The sequence below is a fragment of the Stenella coeruleoalba genome (assembly GCF_951394435.1).
Source record: "Stenella coeruleoalba genome assembly, chromosome: 8".
In the NCBI taxonomy this organism is placed as follows: domain Eukaryota; kingdom Metazoa; phylum Chordata; class Mammalia; order Artiodactyla; family Delphinidae; genus Stenella; species Stenella coeruleoalba.
Genome location: NC_137154.1, coordinates 3,292,101 through 3,311,678, shown reverse-complemented (window position 1 = coordinate 3,311,678; position 19,578 = coordinate 3,292,101). Strand labels below are relative to the sequence as shown.

Here is a 19,578-nt window from a genome sequence, read left to right as displayed (position 1 = left end):
CCGCGCATGGTGGGCCTAAATATACTCTGTACAGTCATCTAACTTTTAAGCATGCTTCGCAGGCTGGCACCTGGGCGGAGCTCGCGCCTGCGCCAGCGGTGGGCGCTTCCGGCGCCACGTGGACGAGGGAGGCTGCAGGGACCGCGGGCCAGTCAGCCGGGGTTTGACCACGGTTCCCACCCCGCTGTCTCAGCAAGGCCGTAGGCCTCTGACCGGGCGGGGGCGGGGCGTGCCAGAGGGGGCGGGGCCTCGGGGACCCGGATGCGGCCCCGCCCCCGCACGCGGAACCGGAAGTGGAGAGGGGCGCCTAGGAGCGGCAGGAGAAGCGGGAGCGGCGGGAGGTGGCGGCGCGGCGGAGGCAGGGCGGAGCCGGGCTGGACCGGAGCGACCGCAGTGGTGGTGAGCGAGCGCGCCTTCCGCCAGGTGGGGAGGGCCGGTTCCTCAGTTGCGGTCCCGGGGCGCCGCCGGGTCCTGAAACGGGAAGGAAGCGGCGGCCGCGGCGGTCTCGCCGCATTTCCGCTCGCGGTTTCGGGCGCGGGGGGAGCGCGGGTGAGGCTTCCCGGGGCAGGGGGCTGTGGTCGGAGAGAAGGGGATGGGCTGGCTGGGGGCTGAGGGAGGGCCTGGGCCGGAGGGAGAGGCTGAGGTCAGAGGAAAGGGGGCGGGTTGGGGGAAGAGGAAGGGGTCGGGGCCTGAGGGGGAAGGGCACGCGGTTCTGAGCGGTCGGGGGCGATGGAGGGGGAGGGGCCCGGGGCTGCGGGCAGGAAGGGGGAGGAGAGGGACCAGAGGCGGAGGGGTCCGGGGTATGAGGAGAGGGTGCCCGGGTTCCTAGGAGGAAGGGGCCAGAGGGCCGAGGGGGTCTAGGGGAGGGGAGGGGCCCTCCAGGAGGGGACGCAGGACCCGCGAGGTCGGGGGAAGGGGCAGAGAGAGGGCTTAGGGGGAGAGGTCAGGCCCTGAGGATTTAGGGGAAGGGGGCGGAGGGCCGAGGGAAACTAGGAGGAGAGGGGGCCTACGGGGAGGGGATCCAGGACCTCCTGGAGGGTTAGGAGACGGGGGCAGAGAGCCGAGAGGGAGGGGCCGGGGCGGAGGGCTGAGAGGGGGACTAGGGTAGGAGAGGAGCCCTACAAGAAGGGGTCCGGGACCCGGGGGGGGGGGTCAGGGGCGGAGGGGCTGGGGTCTCCGGGCGGCCGGGCGGGGCAGTTCCCACCCCGCTCCCGGGCCCGCACCTAGCGGGAGGTGTTGCAATCAGGTCAGTGGAAATGCAGCGACCGGCGCAGCTGCAGAGTTGAGAGGCTGTGGGTTGGGAACAGCCCCTCCTCTGGGGGTGCTGGAAATGAGCTGGAAGGGGCTCTTGGGGAGTATTCCGACGCGAGCTGGATGGCCCTGCCGGAGGGTCTCGGGTGGAGGGGGACAGGGCTTCCTCCCCCTGGGATCTGGCCGCGTCGGGCTCCGGGGCGAGGAATCCTCTTCCCGCTGGACGCAGCTCCGGAGGCGTCCCTGGCGAGCGCTCCCCGCTGGGGCTCCGCGGTGACTTGGTCCCGCGGAGCTTGGTCGGGGCTTAAGCCGCCGGGGCCCGACCGCGTGATTCGGCCTGGCGGCCCCGCAGGCCGGCGCTGGGCCGGGCCTGACGGCGGGGTGAGTCACCACGCCGGTGCCGCAGGTGGGCCTGCTCTTCTCCTGGATGGAAGGTACTCCTGGAGCCCAAGGAGCAAGGAAGGGTCCTAAAGGCCCCTCCGGACACAAGAATGAAGAGCGGAGGATGCAGGGTTGTCTTTGATGCTCTGCCCCTCCCCCCCTCCAACTGGCAGTTTGCCCGCACTACCTGTGACTTTTAGTTGAAACATTTTGCGGGACGTATCTATAAAACACTTAAATTGCATGAATGGCATTGGTGATGCAGATCTTTGGTCCGTGGCACTCAGTAGGGGCTGGGGAGGCACATGATTGAGGGAGAGAATGGTGGTGAGCCCCGGGAACTGCCTTGTGTTGCAGTGGCCTATGTCCTGGGGTGGCGCGTTGTCCATCAGGTTTCTCCTCTTTCACTGGGCAGGCGGTGCTTTGAGTCACCTTGGAGGAGGCCAGGTGGGAGGGGAGTCCTCTGAGCAGTTGTGGTGCAGAGAGTGGGCCTTGTGATGTCTGTTTTGGCTGCTCAGATACCTTTCTGTTCCCTTTGGCTTCCTGCTGCCCTGGAGAGGGTGAGGTTAATGGAAAGCTAATTGTGCGTGGGTGGTTTCATCACCTCACAAAGAAACCCTGTCCCTGTCCCCCAGCCCCCCAGCACTAAGCGACCACCAATCTACTTTTGGTCTCTGTAGATTTGCCAGATCTGGCCATTCATATAAATGGGACTGTATAATATCTGGTCTTTTGTGTCTGGCCTCTTTCACTTAGCATAATGTTTTCAAGAGTAATGCATGTTGTAGCGTGTGTCAGTACTTCACTCTTTTTATTGCCAAATACTATTCCATTGTATGCATAGACTACCTGCTATGGATCTATTACATAACATGGACATTTAGGTTATTTTCACTCTGGGGCTGTTAGGAGTAATGCTCTATGAACATTCCTTTACAAGTTTTCTGTGGAAGTTTTCATTTCTCTGGGTATATACCTAGGAGTGGAATTGCTGGGACATACGGTACCTCTGTGTTTAACCTTTTGAGGAACTGCCAGACTTTTTCATTTTACTTTCCCACCAGCAACATAAGAGGGTTCTGATTTCTCCACACCCTTAGCAAACTTATTATTGTTTGTTTTTTGGATAGTAGCCATTCTAGAATGTGTGGAGTGGTATCTCATTGGTTTTGATTTGCATATCCTTGATGGTTAATGATACTGTCTTTTCTTGAGCTTATCATCCATTTCTGTATGTTTGGAGAAATGTCTGTGCAGGTCCTTTTCCCATTTAAAAATACGATTAATTGTCCTTTTTATTATTGAATTGTAAGAGTTCTTTATATATTCTCTATGATTTGAAAATATATGTGTCTCTCTGTGAATTATTTTCACTTTCTTGGTAGGTGTCCTTTGAAGCACTAAGTTTAAAACTTTGTCCAATTTATTTTTTTCTCTTTTCACTTGTGCTTTTGGTGTCATATCTAAGCATTATTGCCAAATTCAAGCTTATAAAAATCTATGCTTATGTTTGTTTTTTTTTCCCTAAGAGTTTAATAGTTTTAGTTCAGACATTTAGGTCTTTGATCCATTTTTCAGTTAGTTTTTGTGTATGGTGTGAGGTAGGGGTCCAGAGGCATTACCTCTGGATCCAAAAAATCCCAGGCTTTTATTTTTCAAAAACTTAAAGTGTTGAGCGGGTAATAAATTATTGTAGATTTGAGCCTATCACTAGCTGCCCTTGGGTAGACTTTTATAGATGCTGGCTGATAACTGCGATACCCAGAATGTACTAAGTAAGCAACCTGCAGAAGTTAGGGTTTCCAAAGGGGAAATTGAGTGTGAGGAGGGCCAGCAGAGCATCACCCCTCTAGTTCCTAAAGCATGGCAAGCCGTGTGCCGATACAAATGGTGTTTGCCTGTGACTGGTTTGTTCCTGGAGAACAAGGGGATTGTATTCATCTGTAATGTCTGGGAGTGCAGTGTCCAGTCAAGAGGTGCTGAGCTGGTGGCTTGGGGAATTGGAGTCTTGGTCCTGTGCAGTAACCATACCCGTTCATCAGAGATGCAGCCTGCTTCTCCTTTGCTCCCCGAGTCGCCCCCTTCACATTCCAATAGCCGTCGCCACCCTGGGTTTCATCCCAGCCACATCATGATCCCTTCCTTCAGGGAGTGCTTCTCTTATGTTATTTTTTCTTAAAAACCCAGGGTAATAGAATTTTATGATTTTTAGTAGAGTCATAAATTAGGATGGCCCAGAAATGGAAAGCAGTCAGGATTCTAGCGAACAGGAAATGTATGTTAGCAATTGAGGCAATAGTTTCTGGTTGCATTAAAAAGAAACTTCAAACAGTTATAAATCTTTTGGAACTTTTTTATTTTCTGTAGTTTCTCACTGTGGCTGAAAATCGGTTGAGTTTTTTGGTTAGTAAAATGTAACTCTTCCCACCCTCCTTTCATATTGCTCTGCAAAACCTCGTTATGTTTGCGAGGATTTCAGAGGTATTCTAAAAGGACCTCCACACGTAAAGATTTGCCCTGGGTGCCCGTCAGCACATATCCTTCTGAGCTTTTTACTCTTAATCTTTTTACAGACAGAATAATTCACAAATGCCTGGAAATTCCTCGTTGGATTCCCGTGTTTTAAACAGAGTTTTGTGAGCACCTTTCATCTTTACTTGGAAAAGAAAGGTTTGTGTACTGTGAACATTCTCCTGTGCTCTCCCGTGGGTGGGCAAGGTAAAACCCCTTTGACAGGGAACACGAGGGGTGTTCTTTTGCTGCGTTTGCAGAGATTGGGATGATAACTGTCTGGGAGGAAATTTCCTTCTTTGAAAAATAAAGTCAATTTCCAGTGTTGGCCTGTGGTCTAGGAAGTGGAGGGGATTCTGCAGAACTCTGGAGTGCAGGACCTGGAGCATCTCTGTCCTGTCTGAGCAGCCACCTGGCGCCTTCTTCCTGTCCCATGTTGGGCGGGGGAGGCAGCGGGCACGATGTTAGGGAGAGCCTGGAAGTGCTCACCTGCGCACGAGTGAAGCCGGCTTCCAGAAAGATGGGTGAAGAGTGGGCTCTGCTAGCGTTAGCCCCATGAGTCTGGAAAAGTCTCAGGCTGGGACATCGGCTTTCACCTTTGCCTTCGGGGGGAAGTGAGCCTCGCTGGAGACCCCCGACTTTTGTGTGACCGTCTCCTCAATGGTTGGAACTCTAGGCAGCTAGAGTCCTGCAGGTGGGCAGCCCCTTCTCCAGGACAGTGTGGTGTCACGGGGCACACTTGGCTTGGGGAGTCAGAGGCTGAGGGCAAACCGTTCAGCTTCAGGCAGCTGTTTCCCCATCTGTGAATGGGCGCATTGGTTGTGCTGAACCTAGTCCGTCGGCTCTCGAAAATTGTGTCAAAAGCAGTTCACGTCTGGGAAATTCTTTTTTTTTTTTTTTTTAAAGAAACTATTTCTTGGTTAAGTTCTATGTTTTACTTTAATCTCAAAAGAAACTGGTCTTTTATTTACTTACTTATTTATTTTTTAATTTATCTTTGGCTGTGTTGGGTCTTTATTCCTGCGTGCAGGCTTTCTGTAGTTGCAGCACGTGGGCTCAGTAGTTGTGGCTCGTGGGCTGTAGAGCGCAGGCTCAGTAGTTGCGGCGCACAGGCTCAGTTGCTCCGTGGCATGTGGGATATTCCTGGACCAGGGCTCGAACCCGTGTCCCCTGCATTGGCAGGCGGATTCTTAACCACTGAGCCACCAGGGAAGTCCACGTCTGGGAAATTGTTGCCATGCTTTGCCGTACCTGGTCAGAGGGGAACAAGGTTTGAAGTGGCCATGAAGGGACATTGCTGGTCCTGTCCCACCTGGTGGCACATGATTCCCTGCCCAGGTGACATGGCGGGAGTTGCATCTGGAAATCTGAGAGCCCTGCACCCTGATTCGCCCCTGCCACCGCCTTGGACTTGTGACCCAGCGGAGCTGGCGGGGGTGGTGGACCTGGACAGGGGAGTCTCAGGCTTGTGAAGGGCTCTCGTCCAGTCTGGGTTCACACAGAAGCACGGTGACCCCACAGAGCAAGACTTGCTCGTCCTCAGTTCAGACGCTGGGATGGGGCTTCTGGTTGATTAGATGAAAATAAGCTTTCAGTTGCTTCCTGGCCTATGTGAAATTTTATAAGTACTTTTGGGGAGAGTGAATCCATTCTTCTCATACATAGTTTTCTTTTGAAACCGTTAAAAGCTAGATTTTGCCTTTGCAGTTAAGAAAAGAACGATGTGGTTCAGTTGTGAAGCTGCATCATGGTTCTGTCCACTAGATAAAACATACAGAATTTCAGGACTCTGCTGAGGAAGCAGGGTGGCCAGTCTTCAGAGCTGCCTAGTAGAGGACAGGTTGGCATTTATGTGCTATTTTCCCAAGTAGATGGCAAAGCAACGCTTGAAATATTTGACTTGTCAGAGTCCGAGTTAAGAAAATCAGTATTAGGTTTCCAGTAATTTCCAAATTTCCACTTTGAAGTTAAGATGGGTGCTTTTCAAAAAAATTGTGGTAAAATACAACAAAATTTACCATTGGTGACATTCGGTGCGTTCCCAGTGTTGGACAGTATCGTTGTCATGAGACTTAGTGGGAGAGGAAGATATTCCCAATGAGTGAAGTAAGTGCACACGTGACTTTTTTATTTTCCAGAAAATTTCCTCACTTGAGTTGAAGCCAGGAGCATTTCTTATTTGTTTCTGATGCCGGTTGACAGCAGTGTTAGAGCTAAAAAATGTTGCGTTTCTTCTGTTCCTGCGGGTGTCACTCAGGAATTATGAGTGACTATTTGAGCTTATAGCCCCCCAGCCTGCCCTGTGCCCTCTAGGGTTTTGGGGTCCCAGGCAAAGGTGTCTGCGTCGGCCTCTGCGCAGGGTTCTCCCGGGCCTCTGTAACTGCGGGGCTGCTTTTCCAGATGTGGAAAGCCTCGGCCGGCCACACCGTGTCCATCACCCAGGACGACGCGGGAGCCGACGACTGGGAAACCGACCCTGATTTCGTGGTACAAGTCACCAGTCTGCCTGCCTTTCACGTCTCCCGGAGTGGATTTCCCCAGGGTTTGGGTTTGGGTGGGCGGGTGGGTGGTTGTCTTACAATCCAGGCTGTGGGGTGCACTCGTCATTTATTTTTCTTTTCAGAATGACGTAAGTGAAAAAGAGCAGCGATGGGGGGCCAAAACCGTCCAGGGGTCTGGGCACCAGGAGCACATCAAGTAAGAGACTTTCTCGGTATTTGTGTGACAGTGATGTTCTGAAAGATGAAGATAAGGCAGGGATAAGAGATAAGGTCATGGCTTCATATGGTGGAATTGCTTTTGTTTTGTTTTGTGACTCGATTTTTTATTTTATTTTGTTTTTTATTTTTTGCAGCATTGTTCTTTGTATGTATGTATGTGTGTGTGTATGTTTTGGCTGCAGTGGGTCTTTGTCGCTGCATGCTGTGACTCGATATTTATACAGTAGGTGAATGTAAGACCTGATGTGTACATCTGCGTGTTTGTGTACGTGTATGTATACGGACGTGCTCGGTAACTTAAAAATTCCCATCGCAAATGACTTCCGTGCTTCCAATTCTAGAGTCTGTTTTTCAATATTGTGGTTTTCATCGAGGAACACAGTTACCTAAGCTCTTCTCTCTGCTGATGGGAGGTTTCTAAAGTGTGGATGTCTTTGAATACCTTAGACCGTAAACACCCTTCTTTAATTTTTTTGTTATACTCTTATTATTTTATCGTGATCAGTTGGATGCTACGAGCTGAATTCTCAGCATTGTGTTCTCTTAAAAGCCTCAAATAGGAGAGCTGCTTGAAGCGTGTCATTGTCTGACTCGGCACTGTCGCAACTGGCCACCTCTGGGGCAGCTTGTTTTCCTGTCGGGAGGTGTAGATAAAGGGACCTTTTAGAATGTGCTCAGTCTGTGCCAGCTTCAGAGTGTGTGCTCCCATGCCCTGGTTGTGAAGGTGTCCTCACGGACTGCTGACCCGCTTTGGTCACTGGCAGAGAGCTGGTCTTGCTTGGCCCTGGGATCTTTGCAGTAAAATGAAGCTGTTCTTGAGAGAGACTCAGTAGATCGTCCCGAAAAGGAGGTGAAGTCTGCAGCTCAGGCGTTTTAGACACCAGTGTTCCTCCCTCCCTGAGTCGCTGAGCCCACCCTCTCCCCACAAGCCCCTGAAGAAGGGCCTGGGACCGGCCGGAGGAGGTGGTGCCAGGGGCTGACTCGGGTCGCCCGCTGTGGGGTTAGGCTGCCTTCTGACTTGATGCCATCTGGGCCTCATCTCTTCTGTTCCCTGTGGCATCAGAACATGTTGGGGAGGGCAGGTTGGAGGAGAAAGGAGCTCTCTCATCAGGCAGCCTCTGGGTGGGTAGAGCTCAGAGAGCACACAGGGACAGGACGGCTGTTGGTCCTTCCGTGTTCTTGGGAGGCTGGTCTTCCTCCTGTGCTCGTCAGGGGGTCGGGAGGTGGCCAGGCCTGGTTGGTTTTGTAGCCGAACTTCTGGGATTGTTGTCCAGATGTTGAGGTGTGGACATGTTGTCCCTTGGGCAGAGAGGAACCGGATCAGGTGGCCGTCGTGTTGCTGTGGGTCTCCCGACGGAGACAGCTGCAGACGCTTCCTGGCCTGCCCGGTTTTGGCCACATCTTGTGATCTGTCCCACTGTTCCCAGTGTTTAAAGTAAAAGTGGCGCTCACATTGTAAATTCTGCAAACCCCTCACTTCACCTTTGAATCAAAAGCTGGAGTGCTCCAAGGAAAGAGCAACCGTCTAAGTGTTTTGTGTGTCTGGGCTTCTGTCCTAGGGCTGCCTGGGGTGTGGGGCTGTTGACTCTGCTTTTCCCCTCTGCCTCTGGGGACGTTTACAGAACTAGCTCTCCCAAGTCAGGTGTCTGATAAACCCTGAGGAGCTTTTCCCCTTATGGGAGAAAGTCCACGTTTCAGCACAGCTCTGTGTGTGTGTGGGGGGGGGGCGTTCGGATGACTCACTGTGTGAATTCAGATTAGTTTCTTTTTTCTGTTAACTTGCATCTGAGAACTGCCGAAGTTGGGGGACCAGCTGGTGGAACAGTAAAGCGAGCACAAGGGAGACAGGGACTGGGGAGTAGTGAAACCTTGCAGATCTGCCGAGATGACACGTCCTGTCCTCGTCTGTCCCACTGGAAAACAAGGACGCACGTCTGTCTGACCGGTTTCTTCCTGTTTGTTCTCTTCCCCCCAAGCATACACAAGCTGAGGGAGAATGTGTTTCAAGAACACCAGACCCTCAAGGAGAAGGAGCTCGAAACGGGACCCAGAGCCTCGCACGGCTACGGAGGGAAGTTTGGTGTGGAGCAGGACAGAATGGACAGAGTAAGTGCCCGGCCACGTCGCGGTGGGTCCCGGCGTGCCTGACCTCACCATGGTCGGCAGAGTGGTCACTCAGGAGCTTCCCCTGTAGATGAAAAGTTGGGAGTCTACTTGTTGAGGACGGATTTGCCAGAAGTAATCCTCTCTCCATTGACCTTACCCGCGAAGGGCTCCCGTTTTTGGAAGGTCTTTTAAGATGCTGAGTTGCTGGGGAGTGGGTGGTGTGTCGGGAGCCCCGGAGCGGGAGATCAGGTTCTGCCAGAGGCCGCTCTGTGACCAGGATGGAGGCCTGGAAGCGGCCTGACGGCGGTTCAGCCTGCGGCCTGAATGCCACCCATCTGCAGACCGGAGCCGAGTCTGCGGGCCTTGGTTCACGTCAAGGGTGGAAATTCAGCCGCCAGGCGTGCTGTCGTCCTTCCCACATTTAGTGAACTTCAGAGAGGACCCTGGCCCCCGGCGTCACGCCACTGCCCAGCAGGCTGGGGGCGGGCAAGTCCAGGTAGGTGGAGACTGGAGCTGTTAGCAGTGCAGCGGCCTTTGCTGGCACTAGAGAAGGGACTGGATCAGCTGGCGGGCTGGTGTCCGCCCTGCAGAGAGGATGGTAGACCGTAGCGCGTTTGCAGTGAAGCAGGCCTGCAGTCTTTAGACGTCCCCAGAGAGGTAGGTTTTTCCCAGGCTGGTAATGCGAGATGTCTGCCTTTATTCTGTGCAGAGGTATCAACTGGGTTGGATTCTGGGCTGTAATTCCACCCCTGTCCCCCTTGTGCCTGGATCGGACTCGGCATCTGAGCTGGGCCTGGAATGACGCGGCTGTGTCACAGTATGCCATCTGGGCTGTGTCACCACAGAGTGGATACATGGGACCTGTGGGCACCCCAGGCCAGGTCTGAAATGAGCCTGGAGACGGAGTCTGTGAAGGGCAGGCTGCAGGAGAGAGACAGGGACGCCCCCGGTGACCCCGTCACTCCCAGAGACGTCTGGACAGCACACAGGGGCGTGGGGAGCAGAAACCATCTTTGGATCCTAGAAAGTGTGGTGGCTTTTAGGAGCACAGACGGGCAAAATCCCCATGTTTTTCGGGCAATGAAAGCATCATGTAGGTAGAAGCCTTTCCCACCTAACAGAGTCCAGGCTCTCAGGCTTACGGGGAGTGAAAGCAAAGAGACGTTCAGTATAATCTGGGTCCCCAGCTCTGGGTCGGAAAAACCTGCTGGGGAGAACGTTGCAGATGCACCAGGAAGCCCTGGATGAGGACAGTGAGACAGTTGTCGGGGCTGCTGCCGGACTGCCCTGTGCGGGCTGAGCCTCATCCCCCCGGCACCCGCGGCCCAGGCCCCTCGGCTCCTGCAGGCTTCCTGTCGGCCCGCGGCTGCCTCTCCCCGTGCTTTGTGCTGCCCTCTGTCAGCGTCACTCCTGCGTTGTGCTGTCCTTCCTGTCGAGGCCTGGACAGCTGTGCTCGCCTCGTGCTGGGCCTGGCACCGTGAAGGCGCTCAGCGGACGGTGTGTGAGCGCCTGGAGCCACGTGTTGACGGCACCCGGGCGGCTCAGGGAACCGAGCTCTCACTCCAGCCGGCGGTTCCCCTCAGGTGGACCCAGCGGGGGGCGCCGCGGTCGGTGGGTGCTTCCTCCCCTGCAGCTCACGGGAGCGCCACTGGACCAACCTGTCATCAGAAATCACTAAGGTTCCAAACCGGAACAAGTGACCCTGAAGCTGTTTGTAACTTGTCCTTTCCAGACGTTGAAAAAGAGCCCTGAGATCTGCGTGTTGAGACTGTGTGATAGAGACTTCCAGAAAAAAACACATCTTGGGCAGGCACCTGCTTGTGAGAGGATTGTGGACTGGGAAGGCGCGGCAGCCACCGGGATCCCATGTGCGCTGTGGTCTGAGCATCTCCCGCGCCTCTTTCGGGGCTCACGGGGGCCGCGGTCCACGATGCAGGTTTCGTTCCTCGCCAGGCACGTGTCGGGACCAGTGCACATTCCTGCTTTTGGCAGCGCTCTGCCCGGTGCTGACTGTTCGATAATAAATACTGTCTTGTCAACGTACGGTCAAGGGCAATTTGAGGGATAAATCTGTTTTGATCAAAAAGTTGGAAAAATTAATAAGCTGTCACTGGCCATATTTTCAGAGCAGTGTCCTTAGAACTTCTTTGTGATGAAGAATCAAGTTGGGGAATCCTCTCTGCGTGCTGCTGCCTGCGTGTTACTCTGCTGACGTTCTCTGGGTGAGACCCAGAAGCTGCGGGTGGGTGGTCTCTGCCGCAGAGGTTTTCCGAGGCTGCGGTGCCGTGGATCTGCTGTTAGCTACAGGCATCGGAACCAACCCGGAAAGGAGAGAAAGTAACAGCTCCAAACTTTAAAGTAGAACCTACTTGGCTCCCTGGGCTGTGGAAAGAATGCACGCTCCGAGTGGCCTGCAGAGTTCTCAGTTGTGGCGGTGACTCCGCAGTGGTTGGATCCCAAACCCAGCTGCTGAAGTTGTAGATGAACAGGAAGGGGGTCCACAGTGCGCTAGCGGGTCCCTCACTGCAGGAGGGCCCGAGGCGGGGTGGCTCACTGGAGTCATAGTTAACCGGGGTTTGGGTGTGCCTTCTCGCCCCGCGCTGGGTCACGTGGCAGGCACGCGTCCTGTGTCCTCGATGTCCGCCAAGGGGTCCGTGACCACTGTCCATCCTGCTGAGGGAGCCTGGGACCCTGGTGCCGAGCACTGAGGGTCAGGGGCCTGGGAGGCTGGAGTAGGACGGGGGCCACTCAGAATTCGGGGAGTGTTTTCAGCCTCGCGGCCGCCATGGGGTCTCAGGCAGCTCCCGAACTAGCTGCGTTGTCGAGACACAGAGGCAGCCGTAGCCGTTCTGCAAGTGCGTGGAGGTGGTGTGCTCCCAAGAGCCTCAGTGCCGGGCGTGGGCCCTGGGCCGTGGCTTGCTGACCGCACCGTGGGAGACGCCGCGGGAGCCCTGGGGCGGACCGCTTGTTCGGCACGTGACCTTGAGAGGGTGTCGCCAAACTCCCTTCCTGCCCGTCCGTGGGGCTGGTGATGTGCTGACGGGCCCACTCCGCTCCCGGACAGGCTGGGCGCACAGTGGCTCGTGACTCTGAACGCGAGGCGTGACTCCAGCGCACCTGTCTGTGTCTGCATTTGTTAGCAAAATGCATGTTGTGTCCTGATTCCTGGGTCCTGTGGTGTGAAAATGTCCTGTTTGAGTAGGGTGATGGTTGCCAGCGGTCTTCCCGGAACTGGGTCTCAGGAGTCATGTTGCAGGCTGCTGGCTCTGCGGTTTCCGGATGGGGCCTGGCCTCCTGGCTCTTCATGCCCAGTCATGTGAGAAGCCCCCCCTTGTGGCCGGGCTTCTTGGGCAGTCTCCGGGGAGGCCGGTAACAGAGAGAGTTCGGGGAACACCTGACCAGTGGCCATGGCTTGCGATGCCCCCCGGGAGGCACCTTCCCCCAGGCTGACTTCCACGTTGAGTGGTTTCAATTAGGGTCACCCACGCTGACCACAGGTGCGGGCTGCCCCCTTAGACCCCGCATGGGGGGTGGGCACTGTGGTGATACCGGCGGGTGTCTGACGCTTTCATTTTTGCAACCTGTTCCAGTCAGCTGTCGGCCACGAGTACCAGTCGAAGCTTTCCAAGCACTGCTCGCAGGTTGACTCCGTCCGGGGGTTTGGAGGCAAGTTTGGCGTCCAGGTGGACAGAGTTGACCAGGTGAGTGAAGCATCCTGGGCAGCTGGCGCCCGGGGAGGGCGAGGAGCCAGTCCTCCTAGGTCAGAGCCCACCGCCAGGTGTGTGTGCTCCGGGCCTCTTGACTCCGTGGGACTGCAGGGTGGGTGTCCTGACCACAGGGCTCACAGGGCCCGCCTTTCCAGTTGCTTTGAGATGATTGGCCCTTTAAGAGGCGAGAACAGGGACTTCCCCGGGCGGTGCAGTGGTTAGGACTCCGTACTCTCACTGCCAGGGGCCCGGGTTCGATCCCTGGTCGGGGAACTAGGATCCCACAGGCCGTGTGGCCAAACAGACAAACAGAAGAACAGTCAAGTGTAAGGGTTTTTCTTACTGATTGCTGTAGAAACCCCCATGTTGGTATCTACTCATCGGATGACCCCGGGACAGCCTTAGATTCGTCCAAGGATGCCAGCGGGGACTGTTTACACCCACTGTCCCTGCCTGGATGTCACTGTGACAGGGCTCCCCCAAGGGTGTTCAGAGCGGACTGGCAGAGTGCCTCCCGCCTCCCGCCTCCCGCGCTGTGCTGAGCGTCCGGATGCTGCCCCGCTGTTCTCGAGTCCCTGGCTCAGGGCTGTCAGCCCCTTTGTTTTATGTCGTAGCGTTGCGAGCCTGGGCTTGGGGGTTAGGCCTGGCTGTGTGTGGCCACGGTCCCACGTTCGCCCTTCCCCCGGGCTGCGTGCGTGGTGCCCACCTCAGCGCCGGGCCTTGTTCCTGCGTTCGTGTGGCTCTTGGGGAGCCCATCTGAGAAGCGGGCTGATGGGAGTCGGCCCAGGTCGGTGTCCTGTGGGGGGGGTCGGCCACCGGGGGGAGGCAGGGAGGGACAGGCCGCTATGCTTGCAGCTTGGCCTGGGCAGCGCCCCCCCCCCCCCCCGCCCCCGCTTCTGTGAGCATTTTATGGGTTACGAATTCAAAACAGCAGGGCTTTGGGAAATCAAAGATCAAAAGATAACACGGTTCATGTTTTTTAAAGTGTCCTATGCATCGTGGATCCAGGCATTTAAAACTGCATTTCCCTTTTTTCTGTGACTGCAGTCTGCTGTGGGCTTTGAGTACCAGGGGAAAACTGAGAAACACGCCTCGCAGAAAGGTGAGATGTGAAAGACCCCGGTGATGGGAAGGCAGCCCCGCCTGCTTTTGAAGGGCAGGAGCACGTTGTCACTCGAGGCCTCTTCCTGGGGGCAGGGGTGTCGCCACGGGCAGTTCGCTGCTGTCGCCTTCAGGTGTCTGGTCTTCCGGGTGTGGTGTGACAGTGGGGTCCCTGCCACGCAGCCCATGAAGTGCTGGCATCTCGTGTCCCTGTGCCACCTCCCGTGTGGCAGCAGAAGCTGCTTCCCCTCGTCCGTGCAGCGTTGCCCCCGAACAGTTCCCTCTCTAACTTGGTTGGCAAAACTAACTCTCCCCGGAGGATGGAAACAGAGCCGTTAAATTACTGACGTTTTCAGCGTGTACGTGCGTCTTTTGACGTGGCGTAGGCTAGTCTTTATGAGGTAGTGCTCCCTGGTAAAGCCTTTCTGTAAATGAAAGCCTATGGGATCCTCATTCCCTGACCAGGGATCAAACCTGTGCCCCCTGCAGTGGACGCGTGGAGTCTTAAACACTGGACCGCCAGGGAAGTCCTTTGAGATTTTTTTTTTTGCGGTACGCGGGCCTCTCACTATTGTGGCCTCTCCCGTTGCGGAGCACAGCCTCCGGACGCGCAGGCTCAGCGGCTGTGGCTCATGGGCCCAGCTGCTCCGCGGCACGTGGGATCTTCCTGGACTGGGGCATGAACCCGTGTCCCCTGCATCGGCAGGCGGACTCTCAACCACTGCACCACCAGGGAAGCCACCTTGAGGTGTTTTTTGCAAGCTTGTTTACTTCTGCCTCTTGTGGGTCATCCGATGACCCAGGGAAGTAGCTCGGCCTGGGAGTGCTCTAGGCCCCGCCGGTCCACCCAGCCCACCTGGCTCGATGTGTTGGAGGGGTCGTGTCTTTTCTAGAAAGACCCATGCAGCTGCCTAGCTGTCTTTATACACTGACCTTTATTTGAACGGTTACTTCCCAAAGTGGGCCTGCAGCTCACCTCTGCCCTTCAGTAGTCGAAGGGGACCAGACTGCAGAGGCGCATAGACGCATCCAGCGTCACCCGTGTGTGGCAGCGGGTAGCTTGTTGTACATTTTAAGATGCGTGCTTGACCTCCTGGTGAGTCTTGCTTCGTCTGACCAAGGTGGCACTTGGCCTGACACACTTTCCTGACCGCTGCCCTGTCTCCCCAGACTACTCGAGCGGTTTCGGTGGCAAGTACGGCGTGCAGTCTGACCGCGTGGACAAGAGCGCCGTGGGCTTCGACTATCAGAGCAAGACGGAGAAGCACGAGTCGCAGAGAGGTGGGCCGCAGCGGCGCCCTGCTGACCGTCAGGCACCCCGGGCCCCGTTGTTTCTCATGCATTCACCGACACACACCCAGGGGACTTCTCCCTGATGCAAATCGGTTTATGTTATATTTATATAATTTTTCTAACTTCAAGTGTTTGGATGTCCCTGTTACTTTCTGGACGGTGTAGGTGGTTTGTCTTATTTCTTTTTCTTTAAAGATTTATTTATTTATCCATTTTGTTTATTTTTGGCTGCGTCAGGTCTTAGTTGTGGCACGTGAGCTCTTCGTTGTGGTGCGTGGGCTTCTCTCCAGTTGTGGCGTTTGGGTTTTCTCTTCTCTAGATGTGGCGCGCAGGCTCCAGGGCACGTGGGCTCTGAAGTTTGCGGCACAAGGACTCTCTAGTTGAGGCACGTGAGCTTAGTTGACCCCCGGCATGTGGGATCTTAGCTCACTGACCAGGGATTGAACCCACGTCCCCTGTGTTGTAAGGCAGGTTCTTTACCACTGGACCACCAAGGAAGTCACGGTTTGTCGTAATTTTGATGACTGCTGAGTCCTCTGTTCCGTGGTCAGGTTAACTGTTCCTCTCTGGAATGTGGAATTTAGGTTATTTCCAAGTTTTGATGTTAAAAATTGCCTACAGGGACTTCCCTGGTGGAGTGGTTAAGAACCTGCCTGCCAGTGCAGGGGACACGGGTTCGAGCCCTGGCCCAGGAAGATCCCACATGCCACGGAGCAGCTAAACCTGCACGCTACAGCTACTGAGCCTGCGCTCTAGAGCCCACGAGGCACAACTACTGAGCCCACACGCCTCGAGCCCGTGCTCTGCAACAAGAGAAGCCACTGCAAGGAGAAGCCCGCGCACCGCAACCAAGAGTAGCCCCCGCTCGCTGCAACTAGAGAAAGCCCGCGCGCAGCAACAAAGACCCAACCCGAAGTAAACCCCAAGACCCGAAAATAAAATAAGTAAATTCATTAAAAAAAAAAAAAATTGCAGTGAATATTCTGTTATATACATAAGTGATTATTTAAAAGAATAAATTCCTAGCAATGGAGTTGCTGGGCCAAAAGACGTTGAATTTAAAATTTTGGTAGAGCCTTCTAGATTGTCCTTAGAAGCCATCCTGACTTTCCCTTCACTGTGATGTAAGTGACCAGTTACGGCCCTCTGCCCTCTGAGGTGTGTGTTTATGGAGCTTGACTTAAAGATTCAGCCCCCGCTGCAGAGCTCCTGATCTGTTGGTGGTTCTGCATCGTTTGTTTTGTTTGGCCTGCGCATTTAAATGATTTGAACATTGGCCAGCGTACAAACTGAGAGCTCACGTACTTTTTAAAACCCCAGATTTTTTTAAGAAACAAAAATGAAAGCCATCACCGGAAACCCCACTGGCTTGGCATTTCCCCAGGGGGATGGCCGTTGGGCCTGAGGGGCTCCTGTTTGATGAGGGCGGTGCTTCCCTTACACCTGGCAGGGCCTGCCTGCACTGAGGCTGCTGGGCCTGCTGCGTGGGGTTCCTTTAAACTCTGCCTTCTCTCTCTGCTAGGCACACACCTGTACTCCTTTGCACTGTATGCCTGCTGCCAGTCAGCACCTGCTGTTGGATCCTGTTCATTTTTACCAGATTTTCTCCCCGAGATGCCCTTGAAGAAGAATAAATACGCCTTTGGGCAGTCGGGGAGCAGAGGCCGAAGTGCCGGGAGCAGCCCTAGGCGTGCTGGGAAGGGATTTGATCTCTGTGCGCGTTCTACTCCGTTAATGTGTCCGTGATGGAGTCATGCCTTAGTGTAAAGATAGCGATTTAGTGTAATAATAACTTAGCTTTGAGTTGAACTGACATTTCTGGAAGGTAGTCCGTGTTTATCCTGTTCCTTTGGCGGTGTCCCCGGCACAGCTCTGCTGGCTTTGGTTCAGAGGTAGGGTGACCCTCCAAGAGCTTCCCTCGTGGCTCATCCTGAGTTCAGAAACTTGATGTCACCTGTTACCTCATGCTGTCTTTTGGGGTGAAGGAGAGGCGCTGCAGTTGTTCGTCTGCTCTATTTGCTGCACTTCATAGTTCCATCATTATATACAAATAATACTCTTAAATGTTTCCTACGTAAGTGATCTTAGAGTGAGCCTTGGAGACTTTAGGTTTGTTTTTTTAAATTGAGTGATCAAAATACTTCCTTAAAGACTGCTGAAATCCACAGCGTGCTCGCTGATCTTGTGACTGCTTTATGAACAGTACTCTTCTTGTTTTCAGATTACTCCAAAGGTTTTGGTGGCAAGTATGGTATCGACAAGGACAAGGTGGATAAGAGCGCGGTCGGCTTTGAGTATCAAGGCAAAACCGAGAAGCACGAGTCCCAGAAAGGTGGCTTCAGCTTTACCTTATTGTCCAGCTAGCAGCTATTAACGTGATAGGTGATAACCAGAACAGAAATGGAAACACAGAACGTAACCGGGAACACTTAGGGTGGATGTCTCTTTCTGTTAAACATTGAACTGTAAAACAGAAAATCCAAAAACAGAGCCGTTAACTAAGAAATCCAGTCCTTAGACCTCTTTTAGCTTGAACACTGCAGTGGCGTGGCTTGTAGCAGGGGCCACGTGTCGCACGTCTGTGTAAGTGGTGAGACCCAATGGCGCGTCAGTGCTGTGACACTGCATGCTTCGCGGGTTCCTGTAGGGGGTCCCGTCAGTGTTAACCCATGGTGCGGAGATGGTAGATGAGGTTATTTTCCTGACACACTACGAGGCGGTCCTCTTAATGTCATCTGAAATTTCACCAAAGGTCAGGAAGAGAAAGGATGGTTTAGTGAATTGTGTATGTTGAACTTCACGGAAAACCTGCTTTCTCCCTGTTACGCAGGCTGCCCATTAATACTCGATTATGGCCTTTTATTGTCTACGCAGACTACGTGAAAGGCTTTGGAGGGAAGTTCGGTGTGCAGACAGACAGACAGGACAAGTGTGCCCTTGGCTGGGATCACCAGGAGAAGCTGCATCTGCACGAATCCCAAAAAGGTACGTTCATGCTGGCTGCTCGCCCGCGAGGCCCTTCGAGAAGTTCATTTCTGTTTACAGGTCCACGTGTGCCTGGCCTCACGGTACTTGTGTCGCGGTGCTGTCCTGTCTTCAGTGGGGGTGGCGTCCTCTGTCCCCACGGCTTTGGAAGGACCCCTCCGCCCGTAGTGATTCCCCCTTCCCCCTTGGGGGGGCTGCGGTTGGGCGGGGCAGGGCACCTGTGCTCGCCTGGGCCCTGAAGCCCCAGCTGCTGCAGCAGGGTTCCTGAGGGGCTGCTGCCTGCCGCTCCGGGCGGCCACAGGGGCGGCGCGGTGGTCCCAGCCCGAGAGGCGCCCCGTCCCTGGGAGCGTGGCCGCCGGGGCCCTGGGCTTGCAGCCAGCGCGGTGGGGAGCGGGGCTGCCGCGTGGCTGTGGGGTGGGCCGTGTGTGTAACGTGTCTCTTTCTTCAAGTGAGCAGAGACGCGTGCTCTTGTCTGCAGCGTGGGCGGGGCCCTGCAGAGAGTCCCGGAGCACGGAGCGGCCTTTCCGAATCGGCTCAAATACAGTTGCTAACCTGCTTTCGGGCCTGGGCCGCGTGTTCAGACGTTGTCTGTCCTTTAACCTTTTGAGCCCTTTGTGACTATTGGTGAGACTGGGAGCTGGCTCTGTCGTCCCCGAGCTCGGCGCAGCCCTTGTTTCCTCCAGGCGACGTGTTTGAGTCTAACCAAACTTGTGTTTCCTTTCGGTTGTTTTCTCCACTGTCACCTGTGGATTTTCAGATTATAAGACTGGTTTCGGAGGCAGATTTGGTGTTCAGTCCGAGAGGCAGGACCCCTGTGCTGTGGGCTTTGATTACAAGGAGAGACTGGCCAAGCACGAGTCCCAGCAAGGCACAGTTGCTCCCCGGCTCCCCCCAGCCCCGCCCAGTGCCGCCACCTCTAGCACAGACTTCAGGGCTCGGCCTCCGAGTCACCCGCTGTCACCTGCAGGGCCCCCTGGGCACCTCCAGCCCAGTGCTGTGCCGGAGCGGAATTCACTCGCACCCTTTCTTCCCTGTTGACTTTTTTCTCTCCCGTAACCGCTGGGGTGTGTGTCTGGTCAAAGGTGGCGCGAGGTGCAGGTCACTCTAACCCCGTGACGCGCCTCGCTCCTGGGGTGGGCTGTCTCTGGTCTCCCGGCGGCCTTCCGCAGCAGTGCTTGCTGTTGCCGGGACTCCTGTGAGTGTCGCGTAGGCCGCCTCCCTGCCTCCGAGACCGGGAGAAACGTGTCTGGTTCAGCCCGATCACTGGCCTTGGACCAGGGGCGTGGGGCAGGCGTGTCCACGTGGTTTCTGTGTCTCATTTGTGGTGGTGTTTTTTTGGTTTTTGCTAGTTTTTTTGATGACACCATCTCTGTGTGACTCCTTCACGCAGAACCAGACAGTACGTACGCAAAGCTGGAACTCGACAGGAGGTTTCTGGGTGCATATATTGGGAGTCCAGATGGCAAACGTGCTTTTGCTCAGAGCAGTTATCTAATGTCTGTCAAAATTCAGGCTTGATCATT

At 54.9% G+C, this 19,578-nt stretch overlaps 1 protein-coding gene across 3 annotated transcripts in view; it reads left to right on the top strand.

Moving 5' to 3' along the window:
• Positions 1-300: 300 nt before the first annotated feature.
• The window catches only part of CTTN (cortactin), a 33,174-nt gene continuing 13,896 nt past the window's right edge, over positions 301-19,578 (top strand). The window contains exons 1-11 of one of the 3 annotated variants that reach the window (XM_079930256.1): positions 301-399; positions 4,206-4,302; positions 6,544-6,630; positions 6,767-6,840; positions 8,840-8,969; positions 12,560-12,670; positions 13,724-13,778; positions 14,948-15,058; positions 17,292-17,402; positions 17,945-18,055; positions 18,813-18,923. In XM_079930256.1, the coding sequence (XP_079786382.1) occupies positions 6,544-6,630; positions 6,767-6,840; positions 8,840-8,969; positions 12,560-12,670; positions 13,724-13,778; positions 14,948-15,058; positions 17,292-17,402; positions 17,945-18,055; positions 18,813-18,923 (901 nt within the window). In that variant the 5' untranslated portion in view covers positions 301-399; positions 4,206-4,302. Of the gene's footprint in view, positions 424-4,205; positions 4,303-6,543; positions 6,631-6,766; positions 6,841-8,839; positions 8,970-12,559; positions 12,671-13,723; positions 13,779-14,947; positions 15,059-17,291; positions 17,403-17,944; positions 18,056-18,812; positions 18,924-19,578 lie in introns of all 3 variants that reach the window. The other 2 variants (XM_079930257.1, XM_079930258.1) reach the window with 2 other exon arrangements.